The 20,922-nt window shown below is 38.8% G+C and overlaps 1 protein-coding gene across 7 annotated transcripts in view; it reads right to left on the bottom strand.

Annotated features, from left to right (window-relative positions):
• Nucleotides 1-699: 699 nt before the first annotated feature.
• The window catches only part of LOC106929377 (serine/threonine-protein kinase WNK2), a 50,844-nt gene continuing 30,621 nt past the window's right edge, over nt 700-20,922 (bottom strand). For 5 of the 7 annotated variants that reach the window (XM_088007246.1, XM_088007250.1, XM_088007249.1 and 2 more), the window contains 16 exons: nt 19,916-20,110; nt 18,262-18,588; nt 18,035-18,078; nt 16,303-16,459; nt 16,102-16,218; nt 15,391-15,561; nt 14,721-14,763; nt 14,478-14,576; nt 13,312-14,081; nt 12,761-12,815; nt 12,602-12,678; nt 11,815-12,467; nt 10,106-10,335; nt 9,681-9,905; nt 4,313-4,617; nt 700-3,232 (listed from right to left, as the gene is read on the bottom strand). In XM_088007246.1, coding sequence (XP_087863372.1) covers nt 2,870-3,232; nt 4,313-4,617; nt 9,681-9,905; nt 10,106-10,335; nt 11,815-12,467; nt 12,602-12,678; nt 12,761-12,815; nt 13,312-14,081; nt 14,478-14,576; nt 14,721-14,763; nt 15,391-15,561; nt 16,102-16,218; nt 16,303-16,459; nt 18,035-18,078; nt 18,262-18,588; nt 19,916-20,110 — 3,831 coding nt within the window. In that variant the 3' untranslated portion in view covers nt 700-2,869. Of the gene's footprint in view, nt 3,233-4,312; nt 4,618-5,071; nt 5,117-7,402; nt 7,502-9,680; nt 9,906-10,105; nt 10,336-11,814; nt 12,468-12,601; nt 12,679-12,760; nt 12,816-13,311; nt 14,082-14,477; nt 14,577-14,720; nt 14,764-15,390; nt 15,562-16,101; nt 16,219-16,302; nt 16,460-18,034; nt 18,079-18,261; nt 18,589-19,320; nt 19,723-19,915; nt 20,111-20,922 lie in introns of all 7 variants that reach the window. The other 2 variants (XM_015006287.2, XM_088007251.1) reach the window with 2 other exon arrangements.

Raw genomic sequence — 20,922 nt, 5'->3', positions numbered from 1 at the left:
GATGGAGTACCTGGATAAAATATGCAGACTCCATGTGCAAACTAATCTGGCTTGGATTAATGGCTTCTTTCAGTCCTTGTTGGTACTCATGTCATTGCGGATATTGATACCATTTCAGCCAGCAAATTCCCAAGGTGTTTTCCTTTTAGGTAGAAGAGTACCTAAACATGTCTGCAAGACAGGGAAGCAAGTAAACTAGTTGGAAGATTCAGATTTAAAGTAATCTTTTTATTTTAAGTGCATTTCTTCTGAGTGCAATTACTGTTATTGTTTTGGAGTGGTATCTCATTTAAGGTCTTCTGTGAAGGAAAATAAAAAAATAAGGTGATGGCAACGAGTAATTATAAAAAAAAAAGTCAATAATTATAACAAAATGTGTGTTTGTTGTAATAATATCTGGTTCGATTCACCTTTTTGCAACAAAACCTTGTAGATTGGAACAGAATTTCCACTGGGTAGCTACATAAACGACTTGTTATCTGGAGTCTTTGCTATAAACATCATTCAATTTCCTGGCTTATTTGTCTTATTATTGCATAATGCATGTTTTCCTAATGTTATGCAGCTCAACTACACAAATATACAAACCAAAAAAAGTTTTCTAGCTTGTCACTGAAGATTTTTTTAACCACACTAAATGTCAAATATCTCAGTTTGTTTTACTGTCCAGGTTTTGCATGTGGAAATAAAGACAATTAATCAAGCACAAAATATTTATTTCTCTCTCAACATACAGTCTGTGATAAGAGTGCATCAGGACAGGGTGGGGTAATGCAATGGGACATACAGCAGGCAAAGCAATCTCACACAGTTCAAACACAGGCCAGTCACAACTGGAGCATAATCTTGAGGAGCAGTTTCTCCCAGACAAAAGAGAGATGTGCCGAGGAAAAAGCGTCAGGATGCTCCTTCTCCTCTGTGCACGTTCAACTACCCCAGTTTATCATATATACCGGTATTGGTTACCTCCTCCCATGCTCTCCATGAGTTAGCAGCTAGGAAAAGTAGAACATACAAGATACACGTGACAGAGAACAGAAATCTCTTACTATTGGAAGTATTTCACCAAAGCAGAAGACTCTGCATAATATCTTAGAAAAATCCAATTCAAACCGAATTGATGGAGTTAATATACATTAAAGCAACTCCCCCACCCCCAACCACGCCCCACCACTTTTAAGAGTCAAAATAAAATGTACAAATACGAGCTACTAGAAGAAAACTTTACGATTCACAGCTTTGGCAGGACTGGGGTTGTGCAGATGTCATATTTCTAACCTTATATCTGTACTGTTTCTACGTTTTGTGGAAAGATGAAATATTGGCCATGCTCGTCAGTGATGAAACCCCACCAAATATATACAGTGTAGGAACTCCTCATGTAGATGGATAAAAGGAGACCATATGTTGTGCAAATCTCTGACATCAAGTTTCAGTTTAATGCTGCAATATGTCACTGAAAATAAATGCAAAAAGGCAAAATTAAATCAGCTGTCATCAAAAATAAACAAAACACCAGTCCTTTAACAAGGCTATAACACTGCTTTATGAGCATCTGCTTTGTACCATCAAACAAGAAAGAAACGCTTAACTGTACAGCAAAAATCACTTTGATAAATAGCAGCATTAAAAAAAAGGAAAAAAAACAAAACAACTTAAGACCTCAGATTAAACTGGTGACTGCACAAAGTATTCTACATACAGTGTATGTTGAGTACTAGGCAAACTGAAAGAACAATAAGCTGTGATAAACTGTTTACTGGGTAGTTTGTAATATCGATTCTTGTGTCTGGTAACATCTGTGGTTTGGTGAATTGTAATTTTGTTCAACCTTTCAAGCTTGCTCCTCTTGCACACATTAAAGGTAAGGCTTGTGGCAAGACTACGATCAAAGCTTTGTGGAAAGGGGTTCAATTGCACTTTTGAGCCTCAAAAAAAAAGGAAAAAAAAAAAATCACATTATTTGCTACATTCTGATTCACAAAACTACCAGAGATATCTACTGTAGAAAGACTTATATACAGTATTATATGGCTCTGGACACTGGCTTTCCTCTGCAACACTTGAAGCTCTCGTGCTGTCCAATGAGTTGGTTCTCCAATCGAAAAATAAATAAAGAGGCTTTGCCCAGCTGAACCATTTGACCTGAATTAAGTGGATTAAGTGGATTTGGACGCTGGCTTCTACCCTTTCCCCTAACCTAACCTCATCATTCATACGTTGGTCATTTGTTTCTGAAAGCATCAGATCACCTCTCTGCTATGGCATTCCATTTATCAATGGGGTGATAAGTAAATAAGGTCAAACCATATTCGTATTTATTAAAATAAGATTATATACTGTGTTATTAGTGCATTACAATAAGGGCATTTGTATGTAAACCAAAAAACACACTCAAGCTACCATTTCAAATAAAATAACTTGGATGCAGAAATGCTTTGTTTAAAGAAAATATATACATAAACAAATGTTCAAGGCACTACATTCCTGCAAAACTGTTCATTTGTTCAAAATACTGTCATCTCACTGAATCTTAAGCTACTAATATTTGGATTCCAATGTAGTGTGTTTCAACAGAAAGGCAAATGTGATGAAGAACAGAGTGAAGTCGGTTACCGTGAGTGCAGATAAAATGTCTTGTATGGCTGAGTTTAGCTAAGAACAAAGCCAAAAAGCAGTAAGTATTCAGACATAACACATAATGTATAATATACACACATACAAATACACAATTTACGACACATAAACGTGTTGCAGAAAGAATAGCAACACCATAGCGTGTTATTTACAGGATAAAACTATGCACATGTGTGGCTCTGGTGCCCAAAGCAGAGGCGAAATCAGTCTGTCCTGAGCGCACACCAACACATTAATTAGCGGATCGGGTAGTCCTTGTGGTTTTCGGGAAAGGCCCATTCTCAGGGTTGTGCACAACAAAAGAGTAGGGCTGGATCCCTGGGTTTGACAATGTGGCGTAGTGAATCGCTCTTGGAGCACCAAGCAATCCTACAGGAACCACAGACGCTACAGGACTAGGCATGCCAGGCCACTGCTGTGAATAAAGAGGAGTGGGAGCCATCACACCATAGGAGCCTGATTGCACAAGGTAGCCAGGAGGATGCACTGTGGACGAGTTTAGTGCTAGATTTGCAGGCATATTATGGCCTAAAACGGCGGTCTTTGGGCATGAGAGAGGTAGCCGCAAGTTGTTGGGAACAACACGGCATTTCATCTGGAATAGAATGGAGGTATTTTAGAAAATATTACACAGGTTTGATTTAGAGTTAAAAATGCAAGAAACCCCCCAAATGTACTACCACAGGGTCTCAGGACACTTATACACCAAACCTCTATAACACAAAAGACCCTTTTTGATGTTTGCTCAAATAGTTAGTATCGGGGGAAAAAAATACCACTTAAAGACACCAGAAAGATTAACATACTGGTTGCTAATTAATATGCATAATCTAGACCTGTGTGAAAAATCAACTTTGCAGAAAAGAAGTGAACTTGGAGCTTTTAGGGAATAAGTAAAAACTAAAAAAAAAAAAAAAAGAAAAATGGTTGTTTTAATTCAGATTTTAGCAGCTAATGTAATACCCATTTCCATGCGTCATGCATTTAAAAATGACAATATAAGCACATTTAAGTTTATTGTCAGCATCATAGAGCAACTCATTTAAACTTATCTTGCTTACAACTCCAGCAGGTTAAATGTGGATGGAAAACTATTGAAATAATTGGGGTTAACTTACAAAATCTTCCAATATACTAGAGTTGCTCTGGGAAATCAGTGTTTAGCACTGGCCAATTTTCACTTTAATCTGTGTGACCAGCCTCATGGAAACTCAAAAATCTGATCTTTTTAAATTTGCGAATTCACCAGAGTCAATCCCCAATAGGTCACTCTGGAAATGGTCTTTGATGTAGATGTGCTTACTGAAGGAAGACGACTCAAAGTCGCCCATTTTCAGTATCGGTGTTAAACAAAAAAGTCAGAGGAAGCAAAGGCTCCACTTTTACACCCAACAAGTTAAGTTGTGTCTTTTCCTAACATAATATTTAATAATGCTTAAGAAAAAATGTTTCGTAATGGGTAAGAAAAACCATTCTAAGTCTTATTAATTATAGCTCCTAGGTCAAGGTTTTGTACACTAGAGATCTGAAAATTGTCTCAAATTTCTAACTGGTGCATCAAAGGAAGCGGACATTCAGACTACAAGCTTTTCTGAAAGCCTGAATTGTCTGGTTTGGTGTATAAGAGCCGCAAAAACTCCCCTCACCACTTCTTCCACATCTCAAACCCAAATACCTCACATGCAACTGCACCCCTCTGTGTAGGTCTGCACTCTGTGGCCTGCTGGCGGGTCTGCCGTCTCGTCCTGTTTAGGGAGGTTCGTGGCTGATTGGCTGCCGCTAGAGTCTCCTTCGTCCAGTCATCCACCAGTTTATGAAGGTCCTCGGTAAAAGTGCCTCTCTTGTTGTTGCTGTTGTTGGTCTGGACCTGAGCGAACCTCGTGAACGGCTGAGGAGAGGTCGACTGTGCCGCCGTGGTGACCGAAGGTTGCATTTGGCTCGAGGTGATCTGTGTCGTGGTGGCGGTGTTGAGAGGGGACCCTGAAAAGAGACAAAACTCTTTAATCTTCCCACACAGAAAACATTAAAAGTGACAGGTAAATTGGTTGGCTGCGGCATGGCAAAATTTAAAAGCAGCTGCATTAAAAGGAACTTGTGTCACAATCAGCTAAGACAGTTTTTGGTGAGGCCAGGCAGGCTAAATGCATATAGAGCCATAGACATTTAATTTGCCTACCTGGCAACCAAATAACATAAAAATGAAATGTTTGATATGCAAGCAGTGACAGGAAAACGCAATCAATGGATATTGTCATGCAAAAGAAAAGTCAGTTAAACAATATGTAGTCAGAATGTCCATGTCTTAAATACACAGTACAACATTTCCAAGATCCAAAACAATAACAAGGACAAAAACGTGTACATAAACAATATAAGGACTAAGTTTGTGGGGACAATAAGAAATACAGAGAAAGGAAGTAAATAAGATAGTTACTACTACTGCGCTCTTTGCCTAGACATAGTCGTTTCAGAGTGGACCCTATAAAAAGGTAAAACAGCACAAGACAGAAACAGTTAGGCCAAGACACTGAACGCCACAAGGATTTGGACAAGCTGCTTCAAAAGCACAATCAGCTATTAAAACAATTAGGGAGAGAAAAGGAGGAAAAGGGGATTTAAAATAAATCTGGGGGTAAAACTGGAAGACAGAACCAACTCGTCCCAACTTGATCATTTGGGAAAAAAAACAAAACAAAACTGCCTACTGCTACACCTAGCTGGCAAAAGTTAAAACTGCCAGTGCTTCTAGTCAGGACGAAGACATTTAAGTTTCAGAATGAAATGATAAACTGTTTATTTGCTCATATAAACTAGATGAAAATGTGTATATACAAACGATTTTATTGGTTGCTAGGCAGAAGGTGAGAGAAAACACTGTTTACTACCAAAAGAAAGATTACTGGAGAAAAAAGAATCACTGCCCATGTGAGAACGCCTGTAGAACAAAATGTGAAACCTAAATAAAACGTCACAAGCTAACAGAGGACATTGCTAATATTTGAAACTCGTCAGCACAAACATGCAAATAACTCAGGAAGAAGTGACAAAACCCCCCAAAACAAAACAAAACAAAAAAAAAAAAAAACCAACAATATCAATGATACAGCCCTTTATGTGGCGAAGCATGTCTCCGTCAGTGCCCTGTCTGGCGCCTGCACCATGCACGTCTTCTCCATCCAAACATGAGGGACAGAGAGAGTAAAGGGCCCTGCCAACACTAGGGAACTGTATGCACTGGGGTGCCTTTACTTAGGGGATGTTAAACAATCAAAATCAACAGTGGATGGACATACAGAAGAAATTAAGAGGGTATAAAAACGGGTCATTTCTCTGCACACATGGATACTTGTAGACACAGTCCCACTATTTTGCATTAGGTCTGACCTACAACCCATGTTTGGACAGGATTAGCTGTTCCCAAGCCAGAGTGTCTGTGAGGTGTTTTGATCTAAGCCAGAAGCACTGCATTAAGCAACAGTATGGAGAAAAGGAGGCAACATAGCCAAGTTATAATGATTATGAATGCTGCTGCTGTTTGAATTATGGAGGACTGTAAGAGCACCGAAAAAACCCCAGCCATTTACCTATAAGATTACTTACTATATTGAAGTTATTAGCTTTAAAGCTAATAAGGAAGCTGTAAAGATGTTGGCGCTTAGAAACAGTAGCTTAGTGGTGAAATTAGATCTAATATTATGACAAAAGACTAAAAACACATTTCAGGGCTGAAGGCACAATGGATGTCCTGATAATGGAGATTTTAAACTTAACCAACTCATGTTCTGAACTATAATCTTGGTATGTCTGCACACTTTTTTTTTTTCCAACCACATCAGTAGCTATGAAAAGCACATTTTTTGCTAATTATCTCCTAATTCACAGCAAAAGTTAAACAGCATTTACTGCTGCAGCTGTAGAAACACCACTGGCTACAATTTACAATGTTCAAGGAAAAGCACAATGTTTTTTAAAGCAAAAAACAATGGTACCACATAAAAATGCCTAATTAGCCTAATTGTCAATGAATCTTATCAAAACGGTGAATTAACTTTAGCCTATTTGTCACTAAACTGACTTCTACTAAAAACCTAGTTATCAAGAGTTATCAAGGAATCATACATTGAGAAACAAATGAAGTTATGCTGTAATGTCAGAAAATTACAGCATCAGTTGACACCAGGTTGAAGCAGCATTTTAAGGCTATTCTGCAGAAGCTCCAATTGGGCAAAAAGAAAAAAAAATCTGTTGCTGCCATGAAAACAACTCCTGTAGCATCCGCATAGGTGAGCGGGAAAAGCTGGGATGCAATCACACCACCAATGTAGACAATATAATACTGATGAAAAATAACATACTTTCTTTTCCCACCTAACCAAATTAGAAGATCCAATAGAAAGGCAATAACTAAAAACAAAGGGATCACTTCCTTCTCTCAGCAACTGAAACACAAACATTTTGTCGCCTTATATACTGTTGGGTTCAACTAATTTAATGATAAACTAAAACAATCTATGCACGTCACTGATATCCTGTGGTTGACGCAGAACAATCTTTAAAAGTTTTGAGGCTGAGTGTAAATATGCGAGAATAAAATTAAAAAGGAAAACAGTGATACACATCAGGTGAGAAAGCCTGCAAGAAGGGTGGGAAAAAAGAAATAACTACTGAACTTATTTTCTTTAAAAGAGGAGTGACAATAAAAGCAAGTTAAATAAAGTGTGTGGAAAAAATGAGCAAAGGGGAATAGAAAAGAACAAATACAAACAGATGGACAGAGACACAGGTCCACTGAGGAATCTAGTGCGTGGTTTGCTACTAGATTTATAGGTGACTCTCTCTGACGTTTGGTGGTAAACCGTCCAGCCTGTAAAGATGAATAAAGGAGGGAAGAAGAAGAGGAGAAACAAGAGAAACACTTTGAAAAAGTGAACAAAGATTGGTATGAGAAACCCCCACATGAAAAGCATCAGAAAAGGACACTGAGTGGGTTGTTGGAACCAACTACAGCATTCAAAGATGCAAATAATCAAAGACAATAGAAAAGAAAGAATAACCACTTGTTTAAACAAATATAACTAATAATATTGAGTTTAAAAATGGACGCATGGATAAACTGTTAAAGTAAAATTCGATTTGGATGTTTGATTGTTGTCATAACTAAGTGGAAGGGGCTGTGTTCTAGTCCCTTCATAGAAAAGGGTTCAAATAAGTGAAACATCTTTTTGTAGAAGTGCATCATGTCACATATGAGGAAGAAAGACAAAAAAATGTTATGTTCATCCAATGTTTTATACTACTTACTATCACTTAATTCTAAACAAGAACATTAGAAGATATATAACCAACACTTCTGCCAACGCAGACAAATCTGTTTAAGAGGAAGATGTGTGATTAGCCACACATCTTAAAAAGTCAATCAGCATGTTGAAGTTCTCATCAGGATAATCTCATCATGCCCACAATACACTGGCAGAGCTTGAAGTAATTTAGTGTAAAGCTTCTGGAACCACAGCTGATCTGAATTTAATAGAAATCTTCTTTGAGAGATGCTGGTCTCATTTCCTATAAGAAACAAACTTCTTGGTTGACTGAAAACAATCTAGTGACAATGCATTTAGCATTCTCACTTCTGTGTTTCTCTTTATTTCAGATTTAAATCTGACAAAAATGTGAATTATTTTCGGCTTATCTGTTGCCCTGAAGGGAAAGGAAGACAAGGAGGAGTAAAACCATGCTTCAAATTTTAATATATCAAGCCAGTATGCAGAACCTACATGTGATAAGTTAGGATGATAAGAAAAAGACTGAAATGTTGGACTTTGCAAGTATGATTCATTCTGACTGCACTCGCAAATGCATATACACAAAACATTCCGGTAAGTTAAAATTACTGTGAAAAATGGCACACCTAGCTGTACACTTTCCTCTGTACATAAAATCTCCTCACCCAACTGGTGTCATAATGCTAAGAAACCAATCTAAACACGAGTTTAGCAGATGTTTTGGAAATATTCAGTTCCAGATGTGATATCTTAGTTGGCAGAAGAGATAATAAGTGGTCAGGATAGCAGCAAATAGCAGGATAGCAGGGAAATTATATGACCTAAGCTCTAGGATTGCAACAGGGTCATGTCTGTCATCAAGCTAAAAAAAAAAAAAGTGTCACAATCCAGCAACAATTGAATGTTTTTGGAGACTGTAAGGCAGATTTAACTCATGTGACAGGGGTCTTAAATTAACTGACTAATAAGATAGAAGAAATACTATGTGGAGCATTTATAGACCTATTCCTCATTGGTCATTAGTCCGTTACAACAACAACAGGAGATGACGGTGAGCATGGTAGAATACACAAAACATCCAATGCTCTCCAAAACAGCAAATAACAGAAACTATTTGCTGTTGTATGTTTCACTGTGAAATGGCAAATTAGAAGGTGGGTGATGAAGCTGAGTGACTGTCGGCACACAACTCCTGAACTCACATGAGGAAACCAAACCATCGTCACCTGTTATGTGCAGAAGAAGGAGCTAAACTTAGATCAAGAATATGTGGATAGGCTGATGAATAGTTGCAGATAAAGGTTTCAGTTAAGGTTCCGGCATATTTTTGCCACAGTCATGTAATCTGAAAACATCCTACACCGATGAGCTTCTTCAAGGATTAATCATTGATGCTGTTAATACATGTTGGATAATACGTTGTTAATGTCTGTGACATGTGACTTGCATAGTTAAAGTGTAATAAAATCTGTACCACACCAACACTTTGCCTTGTTCAATGTGTTTGGTTTGTTATAAGCCTCTTTTTCTAGCACTATAAGGAGTAAGTGCTTCATAGCACACTTTTTTCTCTTTTACTGAATTATTATAAATTTGTGGAGGACATAATGAATTATTTACACCTACAGTGGTAATTTCTTTGTTCAGTTTGTCTAAAGGCAATCTGACAAACATTTTGAGGTGTTTATATTTCTAGTTGATTTTAGTTTTATTTGCGCGTCTTTTTTTGTTTGCCTGAGCAAAGACTATCATGAAGAGTACCTTGGCCAGGACCAGCTTGGCTGGCCATCCCATCCCCGTGTCTTCCAGCGTAGATGTTGTCTGAGGAGAAAGAGCCTTTCAAAGAACAGGGTTGCTGTGTGTGAACCTGCTCCTGGACTCTGCTGGGCTGGCTGTTGGAGGAGGAGCTGCAGCTGGAGTGGGCAGAGCCATCTGACAAAAGTGAACTTTTAGCTGGAGAGCTGGATGAACTGGTAGCACTTTCTCCTTGAAAAATAAAATGAAATAAAAAATAAAACGGATGAGTCAGACTGAATCACTGCTTCACACTCCTACTATTTTCCCTTTATAAAATCAAAACCACTTCAGTTATTGTTTTTTTTTTTTTTTTGTAAAAATACAAAACGTGTTCTACTAGACTAAAAACATCCAAACTGTTTATCATCCTAACATCTCTACCCACACACCTTTCCTCTCCACACTGGTGCTGTTGGGATTATTTCTGAGTTGTTGCACCATCGGATTGAGCAGTTTCCCAGCTTTCAGTTTGTGTTTGCTGGTTTTGCGCCTTCGACCCGTTGGAGGAACAGCATGGAGCAGGCTAACCTTGGGGGGTACGGACTTTCCCAGGTCTTTGTACAGACGTTCGATCTCACTCCTCTGGAATGCCTGCAGCTCAGAGATCTCCTTCATGTGTCTATTGTGAAAACACAAAGAAATAAGGTACAAACGCTCCCAAAATAATAAAAATATATAATTAAAGAAAGTAATGCATTTCAATAAATTTGACCATTATTGAAAAAATAATTTTAATAATTTTGTTCTGAAAAGGTATAAAGTTAAGGTTGAGGCGTACAATCACTAAAAACAAAACTTGGGGAATAAATACATAAGACCACTTTAAATTATCCGATAGCTCTTTAGCTAGTCGCGATTCAAGCCTCAAGAAATTCCCCCAAACGCTAAAATGGGCTTTGCTTCACAATCCTCTCAAGGTTCGACTATCTCTGCTGCTTCTCATCCTTTTCTATCAGATTTTCCTTCCACACAATTTGAATTAATACGCTATGACACAGTGCTGTAAAAGTCAGTTTCTCAAACACTGAGTAAATATTATTTACTTGCAAATAATATTTAAATTTATTGAAATGTGCATGTTGTAGATGCATAAAAGTGGTTATTTTATTCGTTATAACACTGAATATTTGCATTTGGAAGGTGAAAGCAACAACAGGTTACTAACTGTAAGTTATTGAAACTTATTGATTTTTATGGTGTCATTATTGGCTTAATTTGTCCAAATATAAATAATTATTAGAACGATCAGTAAATAGATTAAAAAGATATATTACTCCTGATCTGGACAAGGATTTTCTGCTGCAATGTCACTTTTACCACGTACATTTTTTTTAAGATGGTCCAAATCAACATTAATCATCCTGAGTTTTACAAAAAAATATTTTAAAAAGTACAGGACTGAAATATAAATATGCCAGCCAGAAAAATAAATAATGCTTCCTCTTGTTAAGTAAATAATGATCACAAAAAAATGATTGTCTGGAATAATACTTTCTACAAGCATTTTAAAATTGACTATTACTCTTTCAAAACCTAAAAAAAAAAACCAACCACTGTAATTATTTCATGAAAACTTTGTGTTTTCATGCAAGTTCTATCAAAGGATAGAAGAAACCAAATTCAATTTAAGAAAACCTATAATCAGCTTTTAAAATGGTTTGTTAAACTAAATAAACCTCAAGTTTAATCTAAAATCAAATTTTCTGCATTTAATCTAGTAGACATTAAACTAAATCATAGAGCAATTATTGTTATTTAAAGAGTATGGTTGGATTTAGTTGAGGAAGTGCATCTGTTTACAATCATTTTCAGATTAAATCAGTTCTATGCAGCCATGATGTTATCTCTACAAGCAGGCATGGCTCTCCTGATGTCAGATAGCCCCAACAGGAGAGGATTTGTTTTATCATGGTAAAAAAAAAACAAAGAAAAAAAAAACAAAGAAAAAATCTGTTTTCTTGAGAAAGCAAACTTATTGTGGGTCAGCTAGAGATAATACATATAATTGTTTACATGTAATTCTTAGCTGAAAAAAGACACTCAGAGTGTGAAGGAGATTAAAAGGGGTGTCTATCTGTGGGTGAGTGTGATGCTTTACTTTTCTCTAAGTTTCTGAAGCTCCTTCTTCATATCCGCATCCTCAAACTCTGAGTCATTGTCACTGCTGATGTTGGGGGGGAAATGTCCAACAGAAGGTGAAGGAGTGTGGCCATTTATTGCAACAGTCTGGCAGCTTGGTGATTCAGAGCTCTGCTCACTTTTGCTTCGTCCGGAGCGCCGCAAGAAGGCGACCGCCCTCTTGACGAGGTCGCTTCCGCTGTGCTCAGTCAGATTGTGAGCTGACGGAGCAGCCGGAGCTGGAGGAACCGCCATGGTGCTGCTGTCTTCGTCAGCTGAGTCGGAGTAAAGCTGAGACGAGGACCGACCGTGGCAATGGGATGGCATGTCAACAGTTTGGGCTCGTGGGATGTGACGTGGGGTGGCGTCGGGACTTGAGGTGGGAGTGGTGTGAGCGAACTCAGGAGGGGCAGAGTAGCGGCTCCCGCTTTGGGGTTTGGAAGGTCTTGTGCCGTCATTATCAGGAGCAGGTGTGGCAGAGGTCCGGGAAGCCACCCCACAGCTGCTTTCTTTTCTTTCAGTGCTCTGGGTCTGGCTGCGAGACCCTTCAGAACCACTGGAGGGTGCTGCAGAGCTGCAGCTCGCTTTGCTTTTATCTGAACAGCAAATGGCATCGGGTGGTGTGGGGATGATCTAAAAGGTCATGAAATCCAAGTTGTCAGTGTTACAAAATCAAAGTTTAGTATCCCTATTAAGTAATATTATCTTAAAGCCATAACAGCGACACATATTGAATAGCTCTGCAATCTAAATTAGGAGATTCTTACTTGAAAACGACTTTTGGATTTATATGAACCGGAGCTCGCAGACACATCGGCTTTTGTGTCTTTTGTTCGGCCGGCGGCTAAAGGAGGAATAACTCGGAGTAAATAAGAGATCATTCAAACTATTACGTGACGATACATTACGCAATCAAATCTACCAACCTGCTGCTGAGTCGCTTGGCGCACCCACACAATCTGTCCGCTCAGGAATCTGCGGCTAACCGAGAAGGAAAGAAAAAGTTGTGGGAGTGTGAGAGGTTGAATTAATTCAAGTAGCAGCACATTTAAAACATTACAAACACTTGATCAGAGAGAAATGGTTTGGCACTGTAGCTTCTTAAATGAGTCACAAGCTGATAAATTGACAACATTCAAATTATATTATGACTAAAAATATTGTTATGCTCCCTTTTATTAAAATAAACGGCTTTTGAGCTTTTTACAGAAGAAAACAGGAATATATTGCACCTGATTACGTCATCGCAACATTTATCAATATTATCGCCATCGCATGACTTTCTAATATCATGCAGCCCTACTCTGAGTAAAAACACTGGTGAAAATCCAAAGCGAGGTAATCATAATTTATGCGTGAAAGGGACAATTGTTTCTGCACACAGTTTTCCTATATGTAAACTGTATTCCAAGATCACAGTGTGCGTCACCGAATGTTGACATTTATGTGAATCATAAAGAGGAGTAAGGTATTTTACCATTGGTTCCATCTTCTTCTTCGTGACGGCCTCTGTGCTGTGCCCATCTGAGACCGGAGGGGAGCTCAGTCTGTCTGAGCTGGAGGACTGAGGCTCAGAGGCCGAGCTGGAGGGCTGTGAGGGGGGGTGCTCCTGGTACAGCAGGTTTCTGAGCTTCTCATCCAAAGTCTTGATGGTCCGATCAACAAACTCCCCCCTAGGAGGGCCCTCCCCGTCCGACTCACCTTGCCCGCCACACTGCTGCTGACTTGAAGTCGGGTTCTGATGTGCAGGGCTTTGGGGCTGAGAGGTCACGGTCCCAGGCTGGATGGGCGTGGCGTAAGGCTGCTGCAGGACAACGGGCTGCTGGCTGGCCAGCTGAGGAGCTTGTTCTTCAGTCGGGCTGGCCGTCTGATTCGCTTGATTATTCAGCGACGAGATCAGAACACCGGCGGCTCTCGCTTCTTTATCGGCGACATTAGCATCCACAGAGACGGGTGGCACAATAGCACAACATGGCATATCTGCTACCATAGATACAGCAGAGAGAGACGATTCCTCCACAGGAAATGAGCCGTCATGGTTAACGCTCCCAGTTGTGCCGGTACGTTTGGAAACACTGGGCTGGGTCTGCTGGACCTCGGATTCTCCGATAACTTGGTCTGGAGGTTGCACCAAGGTGGGGGCAGAGGACGCGGTGGGGCTTTGGGAAGGTAAAGATGTGACCGGGGTCGTCAAAGTAGTTGCGGCGCTGCTGGACTCGACTGACAGGGAGCCAGACGTTTCATACTCTGGAGAAAGAAAAGGGGCAGAGTTCATCAGAAAGGGAGCAGATTGTGAACTTAACAGCCAAGCTACAAAGAAGAGCATCCATATGCTGCAGCTGCCAAAGTGTTACATCATCACTCGATTCCCCTCCATCAGCCTCTGTGTGCCGGCATAAAAGCCTGCACTTCGTTTCTGGCTAGAACCACTGCAGACCAAGTCTTATGTAACTGACCCCAATGTTAGGAGAGGGGGGGGGGGTAACAAAAAGTCGCACTAAAACTGCATACACAGTGTTTTAAATCAAGAAGAGCAAAAAAAAAAAGTGCAACATATTTAGTTAATCCTGCAAAAAGGTAAGAAGCTAATGTAGGTAAATTGTACAGGAGACGGGAGTGAAAGTAGAAAAATTCAGGACATACCCTGTGCTGTAAAGCTGTGTGTTGATGTGTTGTCTTTATCCTGCATGAGCGTTTCATCCACAGGGCAAATAATGAACCAGCGTTTTCCAGTGTGCAGGACTGTCACAGGGAAAGATGGGAAAACTCATAGATCCTCTAAAATATGCTCAGTGAGAAATTTAAGATGCAGGTTGATCTATAAACCAATACAAGTACTGAATTCTTAACTGTATAAGTGTGTGTGCTGCATGTTAAAAGCCTTACCATTTTGTTGATACACCAGCTGTGGAGTGGTGGGTTCTGAAGCCTTTACAGATAAAAAAAAGAGAGAGAGAGAGAGGGAACACAGTGTAACTGGATGGAAAACAGCTTAAAAGACATCTGTAAAACTTTTATTTTAATAGAGCAATAAGCTCAAAGAATACATTTAATTGGATCAGGATTTTAACAACTAGTATTTCTGGCTTCTGTGGGCAGCGTTGGAAGTTAAGGCCTAATGACAAGGCAGCAGAAGAATGGTTAAAAATGCATCACATTAGGGTCACGAAGGGGGCAAATCATTCTAAGACCTCAGTCCTAATGGAAATCTGTGGCGGGAGCCAAAGCGCTGAGTGTCAGGCTGGAAACCTTGAAGATTTATGGAGTTTATACAAAGAGTAATGTGCTAAAATTTCTCCCGATATGTTTCTCCTGGTGACCAACCACATAAAATGGATCTTCTCGTTTTACTGCTCACCAAGCGGTTCCTCATAAAATTCGGAGACGCAGGAATCACAGTCTCTTAACTCAATTTTATTGATTTGTCTTCCTGTTTTTGTAATTTTTGCTACTATAAAAACCAGAATGCTCATTTCTTTGTAAGTGAGCAGCCTTACAAAACCAAAACCAGATGATTCAGTAATAATTTCCCCTGGCTCAACAGTTTCTTTCTCACCTCTGTTCCCAGTGCACAACATCCGTCATTCTGTCTGATGTTACACCCCTGGTCGGAGTTCCTTTCACCCTCTGTGTCCTCACTCAGCATGTCTTCGGCTTTATCTACAATGTCTTTCAGTTGTTCAATGAACATCTCTTTTTCCAGGGGCAGAATGAAATCATTGTCCACCTCAAGAGAATGAATAAGACAAAAGAAAACTTAGACAGACGTGACCTAAAAAAAAATCTGAGTGGTTTTGATTCTGATGCAGTTTATAAAAATAAATAAAGAGAAAACAGCAAAGAAACCATCCGGAATAATGCTCTTTTTGTGTGCTGCCAAAGTAAAATAAATCCCTACAAGTTATAACTACACAAAATGAAATGTTTACTTCTGTTTGGATACGTACCAATGAATTGCTGAAAAGGCTTTTTATTTATGCTTTCAGGAGTCTTCAATCTTTTTTGGAATAAATAACCATATTACTGATTTATTCATCTAATTAAATTTTCACTTATTGCTTTATATGGCCAATATGAATGTGTAAGGAAAGCTTTGGAGAAGAGAGAAAACGCAAGAGACACCCAAATATATGTTTGTTTGTTTTTTTTTTTTGCTGCATTGCAGGTGAAACCAGCTAGGAGTTTCCAGGACGACGGAGTCAAAGGCAAAGCATGCTTCAAAAACCTTTGCAACAACTCAAGGGGCTAGACTCTGCCGCTCACGTACCATGTATGTAGCAATCTCCTCTGGAGCATCTCCATCCAGGTCAAACTTGAATGTTACCATTTTGTGATTGTGAGTTTCCAGTTGGCACTCTACCATCTTATCTCCGGTGTTACACACCTGCAAGAAGGGGCAAAACATAATTTCAACTTCTTAAACAACCACAAGATGTCTGCACTTTTATAAAGTATTTAGGTCACTCACGTTGAGCATGCTCAGCTTTGGTTTGCCACACTTTTCCTGTCGAGAACGCGTGCGTGATGACTTGCGGTGTCTACGCTGTTTTCCTTCACCTTTGCCTCCATGTGTCCCTTCATTGCCATCGCTCATTTCTCTTCCCGATGTCACATCAGAGTTGATGCTGATTAAGAGGAAAAAAATAAATAAAAATATGGACATTTGCAAAAATTCTCTAGAGTTAAAATTCTCTGAATACCTAAATAGGAAACATGATTATCATTGGAACCATGTCTTCAAGATTTTAATCTACACAGAAGAACAAGACGAAGCAGGACTAAACATGTCACAAGCATGGCTGAAATGCTTGAATGTGGGACACTGGCAGAGCGAGGTTATATGAGGTCAGCTATGTAAAAAAAAAAAAAAAATATATATATATATATATATATATATATATATATACATACATATATACACACAAGTATTTAGCAAAAATTATTTACACCTTTGGAACATTTTGTCAAGTTACAATCAGAAATGTTGATGAATCTGTTTTGGAACTAAGTGATATAACAATAAAGTACTGTTCAATGGTTTTCAATTTTTTTTTTTTTTTTTTTTTTTTTTACAAAAAACAGATCTAAAAATTGTGGCATGCATTGGTGTTTAGTCCCTTCCACTCTGATACCCCTAAATAGAGACCAGTGCATCAAGCTCCTTTCAAAGGCTACCTTATTAGTAAGTGCAGTCACCATGTGTATAATTCTTTCTTAGTTTAAATAAAGCTGTTCTGTGAATGCCTGAGAGCAGACAGGTCAGTTATGTGCAAAGCTTTAAACATCTTACAAAGTTTAATCTATTATCTGAAAATGGAAAGAATATGGCCAGAATAAAAAAATAAAAAAACTACCAAGACATGGAGGTCCACCTTAACCTTTCAAAAAAGTTGAAACTGAAACTGGGTTTTTACTTTTTTTTTTTTTTAATTAAACAGTGTTTTTCTTTTAGAGTAAAAGCAGTGACTTGTTGCACCTTTATCTGCCCTGGATTCTTGGGATGTTTCATATGTAAATGGGCTACTTAAATGTCTTTGTATAATTAACTCTTCTTACTATGCTTTACTGAGGTTGATTACAATGTGTAAGCCTTTGACCCATCATTGTGAATAACAAAGGGTGGGACTGCCTGTCCTGGCCACCCCAAAGCTCAGCCATGAGCCACTGATGCTCCTTTCTCTTTTGGACAATTCCTGGTCTTCTATCTACTCGTAGTTATGATTTGATAGGTTATTGCTTGGGTTTGATATGTCTGCACTAATATTGGTAAAATGCTCCTCTGTATTCAATTTCTTTTACAAAATGCAGCAGACTGATGGAAAAGTCACACTTTGAATTAAAAATACCATTATTTGAAGTCATTTCCAATTCATGTACTTGCTTGTACTTATTCGTTACCATTTCTTGTTTATATCACCATCGTTATTGCCATTTTGGTTTTAATTGCAAAGCTTTGCCAATTGGAATTTTATGTTCTGCTAACAACTTTTGCCATGTCTCCATAAAAATGCTTTTAATCTTTGTGTAGTTATGTGATTGAATAAAAAGTAAAGTAAAAAGAAATTTAAAAAGTAGGATAAAAGAGAAACAACAGAATGTCAATATATTTATTTTTTATCTCTCTGCATATTTAATAAGTGAAAATTGATCAAATTGTGACAAACTTTAACTGATCAAGTTGAATGGTAATAAGCTTTTACCTGTCACAGCTCTGTCCTCCAGTGCATTTCTCTGACGCTTGCTCCTGCAGGCAACAGAACAGAGAAATAAAACACCTGGGAGATGACAATGCAGAAACCAGTCTCCATTCCTGATTTAATACGAACAGCAAAGTTAGTTCAGTACTGTTATGTTTAAAACTCTTTGGAAAGCACAATTAACAAGGAACAATAATTATAGAACACTACTATGTGTCACGTGGCCATACCTCCATGTAAATCTCTGATGACCCTTGACCTGCCACTCCTGTGACGGTGGCTGGGATTTTCTGCTGGGAAGCAGGACCAGTGGCGGGCCTGGAGGACGCCTTCTGTGAGTCAGAAGACTGCAGCACAGGAATTTGGCCCTGTCCCAGACTCTGAGGCTGGCTCTGTGGGGGCATCTGGCAGGACTTTGTGCTGTCCAGCTGGCTAGCCACAGTGGCTGCGCCCAGATCCGCCTCATTCTGCACAGGTGAGGAGAAGACTGCAGGCTGCATGAGCTGAGTTTGCTGAACCTGCTGTGTACTGGGGCCGTCCTGCTTCTGCTGCGGAACCTGTGAATTTCATTTAAAAATGATTTTGCTGTTATACTTTTTCTTGATTATTAATAATATTTTGGATTTTTACGTTTGAATAACCTGATCTAATGGGAACATAGAACTATTTTATTCTGTAGAATCAGTCTCAGGATTTCTGCAGGTTTAACCAAATCAAATGCAAGACCACTATGAATTAAATGTAAGGCCTGTATCAGAAATTTGCAGCAGAAAATTGCATATTTTGTGATGTTCTTTACAGTCTTACTGCTGTAGTGCCAAGCTTTTTTGAACAGAATGCACCTAGCTCTGTATCGGTAGGTAAGAGAAGTGAGAATGGCAAAGATGAATTCACTTAACCAGGACAAACACAAAACTAGCTAACTAATCAGTAAATTTTAGCAGCTAGTTACCAATAGCTGCAACCACCTCAAGTCACAGAACACAATGAAGATGACAGAAAAGTCCAGAAATAAAACCAATTAAAAACTATATAGAAAATACAAGATTAAATAGCTCTACTTATAGTACAAATGATATCTTAAAAATGAATTCAATACATTTTTGGCCTTACTTTTAGGTACACAAATGTAAGACTTTTTAAGGATGCACAGACACCCTGATTCTAAAAATAAAAGCTACATGAGCACAATAGAAAAAAATAACCTTAAGCACACAATAACTTAAAGTTAGTGCACACCCTTTCAGTAAAAACACAATAATTTGCTTCACTGCACCTGTCACAATTACCTGTATGAGAGGCTGAGAGCTGCCATTTGCAGGGAGGTGTGTGTTTGTGTGCATGGGGTGGCTAGTTAGTGTTGATATAAACGAAGCCTGCATCTGAGAAGCCTCAGATCTAGCAGCTGAGGGTTGGTGTTGCGGTGAGGTAGGTTGCACCATACCCAGCACAGATGAGGGGGAGGGTACAGTAAGAGACACTGGGGTGGGAGAAATTAATGTGTTTTCAATGTGCAGAGGGGACAGGGGAGAGACGGAGGGGGTTACAGGGACAGTATATCCAGGAGAGAGGAAGATGTGAGTAAGGGAAGAGGAAGATGAAGGATGAGGAGAAGTGCAGGGGGGAAGGTAGGCGGATTCAGAGTCAGTCACAGCTGTCACCACCTGGACTGTGGGGTATTGTGAAGGAAACTAAAGGAAACAGGAAGAAAGAAGACAATAACAGGATCTAAAAAGTTCAAATGAAGAGGAGTGAATAATAATAATAATAATAAGGGTAATTTTAACTATTGCTACTGCTGTTCAACCATAAATTAAACCAGTAAAACTGCATAGACATTAAAATAAATATATAAAATAAAGTATCCAGACAGCATGGGATTACCAGTGATGTTTGTGATGATGGGAGCGAGGTTGAAATCTGCAGAGGCTGGAGGTGTTGGTGGACAGCAGTCTGGGGAACTGATTCCTGATGAGCTGGTGTCTGACTTGATCCAATGGAAGCTGATTGGCTGAGACTCTGTCCATGGCTTTTTTCATCTTGTCCAGACTTTGAAATGCTCTGACCAGCTGAAGCATTCTAACGAACAGTAACACACAAAGATCAGAGAAGCCTTAGGGAAGGCGTGAATACACTTTAGCAATAACCCAATGTGACCCCACGGTATTGGGGCTCTGATCAGTTCTTCAGCATGCCCACACAGAATTTAGATCAACATCAGAAATTGCTGACGTCAAGACCTTTTATGTTTATGGCTTGAAAAACTGCATATAAACTGTGATTTTTTTTTCTATTTACAATGTAATAGAAGGAGCAGGAAACCCCACACAAAAGCAGTTGAAACACAAGTCATTACATTTTATGAGGTTGAAAGCAAAAAAAAAAAAAAAAAAAAAGAACTAAGCTTGTTGATGTAGAGCAACTTGTTAGTGTTCACCAACAAACAATAAATTTAGAACAGTGTCTTAAAATGTTGCCAGACTAATAATCACCAGATGGAAATCATTACATCAGAATTTCAGAAGCAGGAGCAAGACGTGAGTTTATTGTAAATTTACATGTTGAGTTTTTTTTTAGTTTGAGAAGACGCATTGTTAGAGCATTATAGCAGCTTTGCTAAACAGATTTAACCTCTTATTGGAGCAGCATTCATACTGATCTGCAGAACATCTTGTTTGTTGCTGTCAGAAAAATTGGATGAGAGATGCCACATCAACAAGAATACACCTGATGAGTGAGTTAAGTGCCACACAATAGGTAAATACCTTTTCTTCATAGATTTGGATTTTAAAAAAAGTAAAAAAGATTTACTTTAATTCCTTTTCTTAATATCCGAAATGGGTAACACTTTATTTGAAGGGGGTGAATAAGACTGACATGACACTGTCATA

This window comes from Poecilia mexicana, unplaced genomic scaffold (assembly GCF_051168715.1).
Source record: "Poecilia mexicana isolate PSO_F unplaced genomic scaffold, ASM5116871v1 scaffold_7, whole genome shotgun sequence".
Classification (NCBI taxonomy): Eukaryota; Metazoa; Chordata; class Actinopteri; order Cyprinodontiformes; family Poeciliidae; genus Poecilia; species Poecilia mexicana.
The sequence above is the reverse complement of the archived record's forward strand: the minus strand, read 5'-3'. Positions and strand labels throughout refer to the sequence as shown.